Source organism: Oncorhynchus mykiss, chromosome 10 (assembly GCF_013265735.2).
Source record: "Oncorhynchus mykiss isolate Arlee chromosome 10, USDA_OmykA_1.1, whole genome shotgun sequence".
In the NCBI taxonomy this organism is placed as follows: domain Eukaryota; kingdom Metazoa; phylum Chordata; class Actinopteri; order Salmoniformes; family Salmonidae; genus Oncorhynchus; species Oncorhynchus mykiss.
The window spans coordinates 37,575,919-37,591,400 of NC_048574.1; the positions used below are offsets into that span (position 1 = coordinate 37,575,919).

General features: G+C 40.9%; 1 protein-coding gene across 2 annotated transcripts in view; it reads right to left on the bottom strand.

Annotated features, from left to right (window-relative positions):
* The window catches only part of LOC110533823 (teneurin-1), a 185,944-nt gene that overhangs the window by 57,823 nt on the left and 112,639 nt on the right, over positions 1-15,482 (bottom strand). For both annotated transcript variants that reach the window (XM_036990211.1, XM_036990210.1), the window contains exons 6-8: positions 6,434-6,583; positions 2,782-2,990; positions 286-499 (exon numbers count right to left, since the gene is read on the bottom strand). In XM_036990211.1, the coding sequence (XP_036846106.1) occupies positions 286-499; positions 2,782-2,990; positions 6,434-6,583 (573 nt within the window). The remainder of the gene's footprint in view (positions 1-285; positions 500-2,781; positions 2,991-6,433; positions 6,584-15,482) is intronic.

The following is a 15,482-nucleotide window of genomic DNA, read 5'->3' on the forward strand; positions in this document are numbered from 1 at the left end:
AGACTTACAGACGGTTGACAAAAGGTCAATCAATTAAGGCTGACAGACTGCAGCTCCTTGCAATGAGCAACATAACTCAACCCTTTTGATGTTAAAATGGCAGCGTGTTTCGCAAACCTTTTTCCTGGAAATAATGTCACATGCTCTGTATTTTTCTGTACATCTGCAGTAATTATAAGACTTCATTACTGCTCCCAAACATGATTGCATGGCGATGCAATTTTCATTAGTGTCTGACAATGTGGAGAACCTATTCTACTTTTTACATAACGAGAAGCCAATTACCGATGGCAGTGCTCAGAACAAAAACTTGTTCCATTTTCTTTCCGTCGTTGTAGAAAGCCAGGTACCAGGTTCCAGCGTCCATGTACTCTATGAATCCCGTCTCCTGGAGAGAGGAGAGGATCAGGTTCCTGGGAGACGCGTTGGAATCCTCCGCTACCATCTGAACCTCCTGTTTGATCAGCTGCTTCCCGTCCAGGAGCTTCACAAAGTCAAACTGCAGGAGGAAGAGAAAACATCAGATTAAATATGTAGCCATGGTCAAAAATTGGGACATCACAAGTTCCTGGTTGGGCAAATCAAATCCAATTTTATTTGTCACATACACATGGTTAGCAGATGCTAATGCGAGTGTAGCGAAATGCTTGTGCGAAATGCTCGCGAAGCGAGGCGGCCATCTCTGTCGGCGCCGGCATACTGACGTGCCCTGACTGACAGGGTGTATGAGGGTTCCTCCAACATCACAGCACACATACCTATCTCTGGGAACAAGCCAAAATCAGAAATCATAATGTGCTGTATCGTATCCTGTCATCCATCTTAAAATAACTGGAACTTAACCATATGCAAAAGCTCCCGAGCCACCTTTTGACTTTGCCCTTAATGAGCGTAATAAAGAGACAGGCCCCCATGCTGTATTACCAGATGAGTAGGATATGACAGTAGCCTGGAGCGGGACACAGTGCCTTAGCTGCGCCAGAGTCACTCATGTTTGTGTGTGCTCTTGGAGATAAGCAGGGGCCAGGGCTGGTATTACACTGCAGTCGGCTGGTGACTGCATGCAGCAAAGCCTTTCCGCCTGCTGGGCTCAGAGGGAGGTCTGTCTTCACTCCTCCACCCTTCCTAAATAATAAACCCAGGGCTTGGTGAGGCCAGGTCCGTAACTCCAATGACATGCCCCTAGGCCTCAGAATCACTCTATGACTCAGGTTCTCTTATGAGAGACAAATGCTCCCCTACGGAACAAAAGGAAAACGATGTTTGTAATTCAGTAGAACCGCTGGGGCACCATAGCCATCGGGCCCCTGCATTTCAACTCATCAGTGACGCAAAGCAGCAGAAGAGGAGGTAGAAGAGGCGATCGCAGTCCCTCCATTATTCACTTTCAGCTGGGGATCGGCAAATGATGTCACACTGAAGCGGAAATGGCCAATAGTGACAAAATCTCCTTGAAAGAAAAGTCTGAACTGTGCGTGCCGCCAAGGGGACTGACTCAGATTAATGACTAAAAACATCCTATTAGGATTCATCATGCGGAAGCCTGCTGGGTTTGCTGAGGCCGCTGAAACAGCCTTGTGACAGATGAGTCGCTTGTGTGGCGGTCTCGCTGTGACCCTGAGTGCTCAGCCCCATGACCTGCTGGGTATTCTATCAGCAGATGTAATGAGGGATGGTCCGAGGCAACATATGTGTGACTGCGTGCAGGGGCAAAAAACTGAACTGGGATCAGCCGAATCAGCCGACCTGGCTGACAGAGACATCTAATGATGGTGTGGGATTAGCCAGCCCCACTGAGACAGGACTTTGTGTTTATTATGGATCCCCATTTGCTGCTGCCAAGGCAAAGGGTGGCTACTTTGAAGAATCTCAAATATAAAATATATTTTGATTTGTTTAACACTTTTTTTGGTTACTACATGATTCCATATGTGTTATTTCATAGTTTTGATATCTTCACTATCTTCATTATTCTATAATGTAAAAATAGTCCAAATAAAGAAAAACCCTGGAATGAGTAGGTGTGTCCAAACGTTTGACTGGCACTGTGTGTGTGATTACTATAATGATTATGAGCATCCTCACAGAACAAAAAGGACATCTGGGTTTGAAAGGAAACTTTCAATTATCATTCATTAATTGTCTGTATCCATGCACCTACATATGCAAATTAGTATACAAATGAGCCATAAATAAGGAGTATTTAATTGAATTACGACAGATCACAATTTCTTGAATGATTGGAACTGTTAATCTTAGATAATATCTTTGGTAACACGCAGTGATTGGGGAGTTTAGGCATTTTACTGACATCACATTAGTTCCACTAGATATTTCCTTAATTGCATTCATTCCATAACAATAAACTACATACATTGAAGCTCATTATGAATTTGACAAAAGTACTGGTACTGTATGTAGCCAACAGTACTGTAGCTAATTCACTGATTGGTGAAGTATCTGCCTGGTCCAGATTTTTATCGTGGGTTTCCATGTGGGTGAAGAGTGAGACGGAAGGCTGACAGAGGGATGCAGGAAAGGTGTGTGTAGGGACTGGGGTACACTCATTAGCATCGAGGTTGGTGTGTATCTGTGCATGTGTGGGTGTGTATCTGTGCTTGTGTGTAGATGAACCAGGTGTTTATTTAGTTACTTGAGTGTGTATTGGGGTGTTTCAGTCATTGCAGGAGTGGGAATACATAAGAGTCTACAGTATGACTGTTTATCATGGGAGTGGGTGTAGTGCTCTTGTGTGTATGAGGTAGGTAGAGGGTACAGTACCTGTGTGTGTGTAGGGGGGATGTTCCTACGCCCATAGATCCCCAAGAGGGCGTCCCGTGCCAGGGAGACGTTGAACTTGACATACTCTGGGTGGTGGATGGTGATGTGGAAACGCCAGAACAGACCTGGGGGAATGACCTGCATCACCTGGGTACCAATGTCCACCTCCCCTCGGTCTATCGCTTTCCCCCTGTGGAATAGCTCCTTATCTATATGGTGTAAACACACACACACACACACACACACACACACACACACACACACACACACACACACACACACACACACACACACACACACACACACAATTTGCACCAAATGAAAATAAATGCACAAATGGGTATAAACACAAATGAGAACAACGTTTGTTGCTGCACCTAGATATTGGCTCTCCCTCTGCCTCTATCAGATAATGAGAGAAAATACAGGCAGACTTTAATCCGTTTCATTTCATTGCCTCGACTAATAAATCCTCCTCGGTCCTTTTAGGAAACGTTCTATCCTCATTGTCAGATGAAACCCTGCATCTGTTCAAACTGGTGCTACACAACTGTGAACAGAAAGGAAAAACAACCATATCTAATATGGTGTTATACTATGGTGAGGAAGGAGAAGACCAGCGAGCTACCGGATGCTTGAGCAAACACCTCCCACATCCAGGCGTGATCTAATTACTCTGTGCTGGTAACCCCTGGTGTCTGCTCTCTGGCAGGTATGCCAACATACCAGGGTGTCACATTATTGATTCTCTCTCTCCAGGCAGGTAACATGAGATCAGTTCAGCTCTACTGTACACATTAAGCTACGCTCTTAGAAAAAAGGTGCTATCTAGAACTTTAAAGAGTTATTCGGCTGTCCCCATAGGAGAACCCTTTGAAGAACCCTTTTGGTTCCAGGTAGAACTCCATTTTTCTACATGTGACCAAAAAGGGTTCTAACTGGAACCAAAAAGGGTTGTACCTGGAACCAAAAATGGTTCTCCTATGGGGACAGCTGAAGAACCCTTTGGAACCCTTTGTTCTAAGAGTGTAATTTTATCTGTTTGGTGTCTTCTTATCTTCACATAACTCAATGTACAGAGCTCTGGAAACCACATGTTTTAAATGTGTTTTTACTTCATCTAAATGTGTTTTTAAAAACCATCTAAATATACATACATGTCTAGACATTGATCACATGGATTGGTCACACATTAGTCTTGACAACCTTGTGAAAAAGATTGGTTTGGTTATCATAGAAATGGAGACCATTTTTTGTCAAGAAAACACCACCAGACTGGAGCAGGTGGACAAGGTAATGGCAGAGTTACTTTGTGCTACCAGAATGCATTTACTAACTCAATCACTGTGTATAGCTGTGTTACGCGGTTTAGGAGAGGTGGTGTTTGGTCTGTGCCACTGCCACCACAGAACTCATTACAGGGTAATGAAGGCATATCTAGCTGGTGCCTCTCCTGCAGGCCATCTCACCTGTCACTTAAACTGGGTTCAGAGGGTGGGGGGGGGTGGGGTTGGGAGGTAAATTAGAAAAGCGTTTCAAAATAGTCTGGCATACAAGCAAATTAATTCTCATAGCCTAAGGGTTACCCTGATAAAACAATTATTCCAGTAATCTATTTACAATGAAATGAAACCGTCTTTTCAATTAGTTATAATTTTCCCTCACAATTGGACAGCTGAATAGAACAAGATTTTAATACTTGGGTCTGTCTGTTGATTGAGACTATTCTATTCCCTTTCATCCATCAGATCTATGCTGATAATAATATATATATATTTTTAAACCTTTATTTAACTAGGCAAGCCAGTTAAGAACAAATTCTTATTTACAATGACAGCCTACCAAAAAGCAAAAGAACCTCCTGAGGGGGACGGGGGCTGGGATAAAAATAAATTAAAAAGTTACATAAAAATACAAATCTGATTGCTATTCTAAAGAAAATGTACATACTTAGACCAAATACAGAGGCTCAATTATAGGGACTGGTCCAACACATCATCCTATGGGAAGGTCCAATAAAAAAAGTCTGAAGCTCTAAGAAAATTCCCAGAACTACAAGTGAGAAATGCCAATGAAAGATAAGTACGACAAAAAATATACATAATAATTCTGTAATTCTGTATACTAAGGTAAAGGTCTAAAGTGGATCAAATGCCACGTCAATTCTAATTTGTTTCGTAGAACAGGGAGGTTCAGAAGTGGAGCTTGCTGGAGGACCTCTGGTCTGAAAGAGTTAACGATGACGCTGTGGGCGGTAGCCTGCTAGGGGATTAATCCACACTCTCTTACTTTAATTAACTGCACATGAAGCTCCTCATGATTACTTCATAGTCAATGCATGCTAATGTAACCCAGCACAGCTGCGCTACATTGTACTAGCCACAGAGTGTACACAGCCTTATATACTGTCTCAATCTAGCAGTACTACCTGTAGTTTCCTATTCCTCCCCTTTGAGGAGAAAGAATGGATGTGTCAGAGACCTATGATATGGGAATATTGAAACTCAGACACCAAGCTTTTACTGAGATCCATTATGTGCTTATGCAGGGGCAATCCAATATTTTCATAACTGATTTGATTTTAATCTACTCTTCAACATTGCCCTAGTTGCAGAGAACATTTTCTGGTTCACGCGCTTATAGAAATGAGATTGAATTATGTGGAATGGAACTGAATTATTTCACTCATTGCCGCAATGGAATTGTACGTCTGCGGTATTTGGGACCCCAGGGTTGGTCTGGTGTTATTGGAATAATGCTATATCTCTATCTCGCTGATTCTAGGAGTTTATTTTTTATTTTTCGGAAGTGGGAAATGTATATAATCAGATATTTATCGTGCTAATGGAGGCAATGCCCTGTGAACACATGAGGCGTTTTAACTCGAAGATGCCCTGTGAACACATGAGGCGTTTTAACTCGAGGATGCCCTGTGAACACATGAGGCGTTTTAACTGGAGGATGCCCTGTGAACACATGAGGCGTTTTAACTGGAGGATGCCCTGTGAACACATGAGGCATTTTAACTGGAGGATGCCCTGTGAACACATGAGGCGTTTTAACTGGAGGATGCCCTGTGAACACATGAGGCGTTTTAACTGGAGGATGCCCTGTGAACACATGAGGCGTTTTAACTGGAGGATGCCCTGTGAACACATGAGGCGTTTTAACTGGAGGATGCCCTGTGAACACATGAGGCGTTTTAACTGGAGGATGCCCTGTGAACACATGAGGCGTTTTAACTGGAGGATGCCCTGTGATCACGAGGCGTTTTAACTGGAGGATGCCCTGTGAACACATGAGGCGTTTTAACTGGAGGATGCCCTGTGAACACATGAGGCGTTTTAACTGGAGGATGCCCTGTGAACACATGAGGCGTTTTAACTGGAGGATGCCATGTGAACACGAGGCGGTTTAACTGGATGATGCCCTGTGCGTCACCCACCCACCTTCCTACCGGCTCTTTTATCTGACCCACAATAAGCATCGCACAAGAAGGAAATCATTCTCCTTGCCGAAACATATTGCATCCAACACGCAGGAGGAGAGAGCCCTTGGATCGCCCCTTGCTCTAGCTTTTGTTGTATGGTCTGACAATGTGAATCAAAACCTGGAGGCTTCATAATATCAATCTTTGCCCACCACCGCTTACCTTTGTTGGTGTTGTTGAGGCCGGGCAAACCGAAGGGAGTGAAGGTTATGTCTATGCTCTCTGAGTCTCTGTCCAGTTTGCTGAGTCCATTCTCATAGAGCTGCCCATCTGCTGGCTGCAGATGCCAGGTCAGCCCAAACAAGTGCACTGCTGTAGGGGAGAGCCATGTTTTAGCATGGGGCGGGAGGATTAGTGCTAGAAAGAGAAACCCAGGGCATTGATCAATCAACACCTAAGAGTAAGACATCTGATTAAACCTGTCTGCAGCAAACAGTAACTAACTACAGTGTGGATGTGCTACAAGGTTCCTGCACTTTGGCTATATATTACAATTGTAGTTATTTGACAGAGGACTAGTCATTAGTGTTAGGAGAGAGACACACTAACATACTGTTTGTAAGACATCCTGCTGCTCCTATGCTTATTACAACACCGTAAAGCAACTTTTCTCCTGTCATTCATGACAACTTCGCTGACATTTCATCTACTACATCCCAATGTAATTAAACAAATATAAAAGTATACTTTTTTTACTAGATATAAGAGTGGTAGGTTACAGTATGAGGTTCATGAAATCTATTTAATGGAATATTGATAAGTAGCTGTCTAATCTCCAAAGAAAGGTAGGATAAAGTATGTGACTTTCTAAGTAATGGATTAAAGAAAACCAATATGGTCAAAATGAAATATTTATTTAATGTGAGACTACGGAATTGAATTAATTGAGAAAGATTCTGAAAATCTAATTCCACTGCCACAATGTTTGGCTCCTCGTTTCCAAGAGGGCGCATGCGTCAAAACAGAGATTCATTACTTTATGTAGTTCCTTTCCCAGTAATCCATAGAGCATTTCTAAGAATGGCAGAGCCAGTTACCCACTGGCAGGATAAGCATTCAAATCTATTAGGGAAAATATTTTCTGAGATCATTTGGAAGCTATTTAAATATTTTAAAAAGATCCAAAACATTGTGTACTTGACAAACACATCACACCTCTCATGGTTTCTCAATCTGCAACAGGCAAATCACTGCATTACGATGCACAACAACACAATGCCCCATAACAACGTAGGAAGGGTTAAACAAAGGTGAACAAAGGCGAAACACAGACAGAGATATGCACTAACTCATTTCAGAGGAAAACAAAAACACCTAAGAACCAAAAGGAGGGAGGAGAGCAGGATAAGCAGCAGTTTAACTACTATGTATACCACCTGACTCATGAGCCTTAACCAATCTCAAACCCAGCAGGACTCCTCTGCACTGATTAGACATGGTGGAGATAGACATTGTATTTGAGAAAGGTGCTGCTCTGCATAACAGCCGTCCCCTCACTAGCGCAGCATTTAGATACTCAGATCAATGTAATTCACCCCTGATCACTTCAAAGTGTTTTCTTTTTCATCTGCCTTTAAACCGCAGCTAGGGCAGTCATATTGGGGGACGGTCTTAAAGAATGCCTGTTGAAATGTTTTTTTTTTTGTTTTTGCAGACAGCTGAGTGGGAAAGCCTAATTAGAGTGAAAGTAGTTCACACGAATTTGCATCTGCTTTACATAGTCAGTGGAGGAATAATTGATGCTATCTGCTTTTAAAATGTATAATGCATATTCTGATTATGCAGTTTAGAGGGAAGAATTAGATTAAACCCTTGTCCTCTACTTGGGTAGACCCAAGAAACAGACAGCTGTAAAGTTGTAATGAAATTGAGAGAGAAACATATCGCCTCAGTAACAGATAAGAGTTTTGTTTGGGGTTTACCAATAATGAGGAAGGGAAGATTTGATTAGATGTTCTCTCTAAATAAGAAAGGGAGGGAATGTTTGGCTCAGGAGGCAACTGCAGTGTCCTCCTTATTAAGCCACATTGAACTATTGACTTGTAACTTGTTAATTGATTCAGGCCAAACTGTATAATCACATTATGATCATCTTGTTGCTAATAAAAATAAATAATAATCCCCATACAATTGTTTTTGCTCTACAGGAAAAATAAATGGAAATCAGAATTATGAATCAACAAAGTTCACCCTGTATTCTCAACAACATGATCCAAAACGATTAGGTCTGGAGTAAAACATGCACATTTTAGAGCTCAAGTCAGTATTCCCCACGAAGACATGATAGTATGAGATGTGCCCTTTAATGGACCACAGACCTAAATAGCTCCTTGCACCTTCAGGCCTTTATGCCACACATTTATAATGAGTCTAATTCCAATTTAGAGGCATAAAGTAAATTACGTTTCATCCATAGCTGTTATCATTTGACAGGCAAACAGCAAAACAATTGCTACACGGACTATCTGAGTTGACACTTGTATTTGTTTTGCACCTTTTCTATGCACACTCACAGGACTCTACACACTCACGACCACTGACACTCCAACACACACACAAAAGCATGCACGCACACGCACAAGCATGCACACGAGCACGCATCATTTGCTCACACACACACACACACACACACACACACACACACACACACACACACACACACACACACACACACACACACACACACACACGCACACACACACACACATGCACATACAGTGCAATTATATAAGCTGCTGCTCTGTTTATCATATATTCTGATGCCTAGTCACAATACCCCTATACATATCTACCTTTATTGATTCAGTAAAACATTGTAAATATGGTATTGGAACTGAACCTGTTTAGCTTACTTACTTTCTAGTGTTCTTCTTACTCCTTATTTCTATTTCTCTGTGTTTTTATTCTACCTTATGTTATTTTTAGTACTACATTGTTACTGATTACTGCATTGTTGGGTTTAGAGCTTGCATTTTAGTGTACTTGTGCACGTGACCTTAAAACTTGAAACGGAAACAGATAGGGCTCTATCCCTATCTGTGCAGAGCACATGCCAGTCCGTTGGTTGCGCCTGCTGATCTGTCCTGTACGGAGATTGCGTGCCTCCGGTATCCAAACATACATGGCTTGAGAGATGCGGTCCCCGGTCGAGTGTGTGTTGCTAGCTACCTCGTTTAAATATCAACAGTACTGCCACAGCAGCATACCATTGAATGAATACTTAAGAACCCTTGACATAGCCTACCTACATCATCAATATTCGGTCTTGTTGGCTAAGCGCACCAGAGAGAGGCAGAAAGACAGAGTAAAAGACATTGAGCTAGCTAACTAGAGATTTACATCAAACCTCAACATCAATGATCGGCTGATAGCCCACCCTCTTTTCCCAATGTCAATCATGTCTTTAGGAGGCACTGTAACTAGCTTGCTTACCATTTGTGATGATGAGTGAGCGTGTTGTTGCAGAAATAAATAGGCCTATGCTAATAAAAAAAATTTGAAAAAAAGTTTTACATTTTGAGCACCTGCCCCCTGGAAGGCCCTCCAGGCAACGCTGTAAACTAGTCAGTGAATGTGCCCAGAAATAACTAAATCACAACACATGAACTGAGTGTTTGGAGGGCTAAATTAGGTTATGTTCCACAGTTGACCTACAACACTAGGCCCCCGCCTAGTTAAAGTAGCTACAAATCAGGGCTTTATCCATGTGATAGTGAGATTACTGGGGGCATCAGTTTGCATTACTATGTATTGGTGCCCTGCAGAGTTCTGTGGGAAGACTTTGGGGAGGGGTAATGAAGAGCAAGCACTGGATTGGATTCTCAGCAGGTGGCTGGATGTGTAGGATCCCAACACCACTCTTGTTTCCACAGGTCGGGAATCCAAGGAGGATTTTCCTAAATGCAGTTCAGTTCACAGACTGAAAGCATTGCACCACATGGAACTGTCTGCCTCCCACATCATATTTGCTCGCAAGTTAATAGTAGTACTACTAGTAGTGGTACTACTGAGCAATAGTAATAGTTCAAGTTGGGTAAAGTAACTTACAATTACATATTTGGTACTACAGTAGTAATTTCTAGTACTAGCTTTACAACAACTACCATCTTACAAAGTATCAATCAATGAATTCATATTAATGATACAGAAATACTGTTGTGACGGCACAGTGCCTTCAGAAAGTATTCACACCCCTTGACTTTCTCCACGTTTTGTTGTGTTACAGCCTGAATTTAAAATTGATTTACATTTTGTGTCACTGACCTATACACAATACCCCATAACGTCAAAGTGGAATTATGTTCTTAGCAATCTTTACAAATTTAAAAAAAAAATAATAATGAAAAGCTGAAATATCTTGAGTCAATAAGTATTCAACCCTTTTGTTATGGCAAACCTAAATAAGTTCAGGAGTAAAAATGTGTTTAACAAGTCACATAATAAGTTGCATGGACTCACTATGTGTGTCCAATATGACATTTAATGTTCCTGAGTGGCCTAGTTACAGTTTTATTTATTTTTATTTGACCTTTATTTAACTAGGCAAATCAGTTAAGAACAAATTCTTATTTTAAATGACGGCCTAGGAACAGTGGGTTAACTGCCTTGTTCAGGGGCAGAACGACAGTTTTGACTTAAATCAGCGTGAAAAGCTATGGCAAGACTAGAAAATGGCTGTCTAGCAATAATCAACAACCAACTTGACGGATCGTGAATAATCTTTTAAAGAATAATGGGAAAATATTGTACAATCCTGGTGTGCAAAGCTCTTGGAGACTGACCCAGAAAGACTCACAGCTATAATCACTGCCAAATGTGATTCTAACATGCATTGACTTTGGGGGTTGAATACTTAGTTAAATCAATATTTATTAGTGTTTTATTTTCCATCATTTTTGTATTTAGTATTTTGTGTAGATTGTTAACAAAAAATTACAATTAATTCAATTTTAATAACACTTTGTAACTCAACAAAGTGTGGAAAAAGTCAAGGGGTGTGAAAACTTTCTGAAGGCACCAGAACCGAAAATGTTTCTGCCCCCATAATTTAAACGATGGAATATTGCAATAGAGTTGCATTAAAGATGTGGGACACAGTCACCTACTGTAACACTAGCAGCAAGTCATCTGAAAGTAAAGGCCTGCTTAGTCAGGTGAGACCTCACATTGGCACAGTGGCACCAGAGGACAAAACATGAAAGGTAAGTCATACTTGGCTTTTTGTCAAAATGGCTGCCAGTATGCAAACGGGTGACACTTTGTACTGTTAAAAAGATGTTCTCTAAGGGACTGAACCAGAGCCAATCAGTTCTTTAAGAATAGAAGAGGCACTAGAGAAAGAGAGACAGAGAGAGTAAGAGAGAGAGATGGCGGGCATTGTGGCAAAAACACACTCTAAAGGTTATTCTTACCACACTATCATGGCAGATTGATTATTATGTTGATCATTACCAAAGCATGTTTCAGTATGACACCTCTGCCTACCTTACACTCTCTATTGTTGGCCAATAACGGGAATAGGTTCATTAACCATGGTTGAGTAGGGGGAAACGATACTTCCTAATACCAGTGCTTTTGGTATTAGTCCCACAGCTACTATGCTCAAAGTCCATTCTGAGCTCAGGAGAGGTGTCAGTTCTAGTAGAGATTGGCACTTGATCTAAACTTCCCTGTACTGGGTGAAATAATTCACTGCCTGCCCCCTGCACCCCAGCCTACGCTCTCTTCAAAAAGGGCATTGTTTGGTTTATAGAGCCACGACCAGAATACTAATGAGAGACTGAAGAGAAAATGGATCGATCAATACGATCACAATGAGGCATGAAAGGTCTGCTACCTTCAAGGCAAGTCGCCTGGAATCATAAATTCCTTGGCTGCCCGGTTCCCTTTCACAGAGACTCTGACTCGGACACTTTGACATTACTCAGTCTTATTGATCCTAACACTTTTCCGTCTGTTAAACCAATACCACAGCTGACAGGTATCCTTTACAGTGCCCTAATGAACTGAAAAAATCAAAACATTTAATTTTCTCCAAGGAATATTGTTCTCCTCACTGAGTCACAGCCTTTCAATACACATTGGAGAGAGATATCTAAACTTCATTAAGGCTTTTCTTTTACCCAATACCAAAAAAACTCCTCAAACGGTAGAGGAGTTTTATTGCTTATAAGTTATTGCACTAATAAACATAATTGGAAAAGTAATTAATTGGCAGTCATTTTGCAGGTGAAGTGTTGCAGTTGAAAGAACCGCTGTGGGACTACTCAATCACAGAGATGGAGGAGGAGAAAGAAAGGGGTGAAGGAGGTGGTGGAGGTGGCAGGGGAGACATTGTTCCTTCCTGTGTTGACAGCGTTCTGACTTTGAAAACAGGCAACTGTAACTTCCTGTTCAGCTTATATCACCTCTGGGTATGTGGGTGACATTTTGGAGCATTTTAATTAGCACCAGGTTGTCCCCTTAGTGAATGAAGAGTGTTTCTGAGGAGAATGGAGTAGTTGGTACTTACTCCCAGTCGGAGTCAGACAGTGTGGCTTACCGTGCTATATCAGCAGTATGCCTGCATGTTCTTCTATTTCTGCCTCTCCATAACATTTTCATCATTCATTCATCGCCCTGGGGCTTGTGCGCCTCCTCTAAGTATGACACAATGACATGTCACCGTTGTCTTTGAGGCATTTCTCTTCTTGTGTTGTGTGGAGTCAAAATAGCTGTATGGTGGGGGGTCTACAAAGTGTCAAACGCAGATTGTCCTTACATCTTAACCTTTCACTGGCCCCACCACCTCCTGGAGTTTCAAGGATGCTCTACACAAACAGCAATGCATTCTCATCAGAAAAGTTTGTTTAGTTATTTGAAAGAGAACTTCCGCAAGTGGAGAATAAAATGGAACGTGCCCTTCCCATGCACCAGTGTGTTTCCTTTGTTGTTGTGCTACAATTGGAACACATCACATCGATTTGCAAATCAGTTACACAGTATGATACATTCTACTTCTGATCTGGCTAAATGTGCATACATGTGCTTTTGATGGAGTCTTACGAAGACAAATACTGTCCATTTAAAACATGTTTGAAGAGATGGATGCATGCACAGCAAATCGCTGCAATGCAAATGTTACAACTAGCTGCTCCAGCCCAGGCCCTGCGGTCCTGCTGCAACTACAGCAAACAAATGCCATGGCATATTCTGGGGTCCAGACTAGCATGAACCAGAACAGATAAGAGTAAATACAGTAGATAAATAAATAGCAGGGTTGATCACACAAATGGTGACATCAAGCAAAGCCATAAAGGCCTGTGTCAAGGCACAGAGAGAGCCTTGACACAAATCTGTGATTTGTGATGACTGCTTCCTTCCATGTTCATTGAGATTTGTGATGTGTCACCCCCGAGGAGAGACTTGTGGGTAATAGATTTTCCACCTTTGTTATTTATTTGACATTTTTATTTACAATACCAACATTATTTGTGATGACAGTACATCTGTTCATTTACGATTTGGCCTGAGTGCCTAATAACTAGATGGAATTAACATTTAGCTGCTAATTTCAAAGCTGTTTGCAACTGTATTTCAAACTCAGGAATGTAATCAGCATTTTATTCATGTAGCCTACTACCGTAGCCATATAGATTTTTTGGTCAATTCAAAATTGGTAATGTAGCATTTATAGTAGACAAATGAATAATAAAGCAGAGAGCTGTTAAAAGATGCAGTCAACGTTTGTTAGACAGCGGAGGATTTACAATCCCTATCCCTCGCCTGCACACAACGGGCTGATGGCTACCTTTGAAATGGCCTTATTAAAGGGGTGTTCATGCACGGTCATGCAGTTTAGTAAATTGCAGGTCTGAGGATCAAAATTGGAGGTCTGAAGTCTTCCATCTTGCTCTGTGTTGCATTTCCTAAGATCTTTATCGATCTAGTGTTGGAAGCTTAAGGGCATCATCTCAATTAGGAAAAACACACAGACGTCTCTGGGTCAGAGCCATCCATAGCCATGGCACATGAAGGTTACAATGCTCTCATATTAATATCAGTCAGTCCTAGAGACAACGCTATGCCAGACTGAAAGACAATGCCTTAGACATCATACTCATGGCTACGGACCTTAAATGATCAATCTGTTGTTGCTCTCTGATCACTAGGTTTATTGATAATCTTAGTGAAAATAGTAGGCAATATGACCTCATTGATATCTGAATCTAAAATGGATACTGATGAAAACAAGGTTGCAACAAAGTAACACTTTCTCTTAATTAAATACTTTCAATATGTATCTATAACTGACATTACAGAGGCCATATAGATGAACTACCAGTGTAATATCATATGTACAGTATCATATGTACAGCAACTACATCGTACTTGATGTACACTAGTACATGTAGTTATGGAGTATGCCTACTTACATTACCACTTTGGCACGGAACCTGTTTTTGTATTTTCTTCTTCTAGGAAACAGTGGGAAGTATAAATAACTGTCTCTACTGGAGCACCTACCTGCTACGTGACATCCTTTCATATTGTAGAATAAAGGCTGAACAATAGCTACCTAATGTAACGTGTTATGCAACAGTCTACCTGTCCTTTTCTGTATGTCTCTTGTCCAAATACTGTTGTTTACAGTTATAAAGGACAAGAACACAGCCAATATGACAGTTACAATACCAAAATGACAGGGTGATACAAATCCAACGACCAGTTGGGTTTTAAAAAACGTGGAAATAATTACCCTCGGATAGAACTTAAGGCATGTTTGCTTCATGTATCTTACAGACTCACAAACAACTTTTGGATCGATTTTCAACTAAACTATCCATTCATCCTAGTGCATGAAATAAAATAAGAATGACACTGGGAAATAGTTGGAGAATGAGACAATAAAGAAAGTAAATACAAGTGGAAATATAGAGCGATTTCAGTGCCAACAGTATCTGTACATGCATTCAATATTTTTTTTATTTGTATTTGTATATTTTGGCATTTGTAATGGTCAAATTGAATCACATGTTCTAAAATTCTATTTCAATTTAATTTAATATTAAAATTCTATATATATATATATACTCATTGTCAATATGGTAGATATTGCATTCATTGTCTTTTTTTACAAATTACAATTTCAAGTTTACCAAAGTTTCATATATTCAACTTCTCAGATGTATTCAGATTCAGTTTTCAAATGTGGTTCTCTAAATTCAGATTC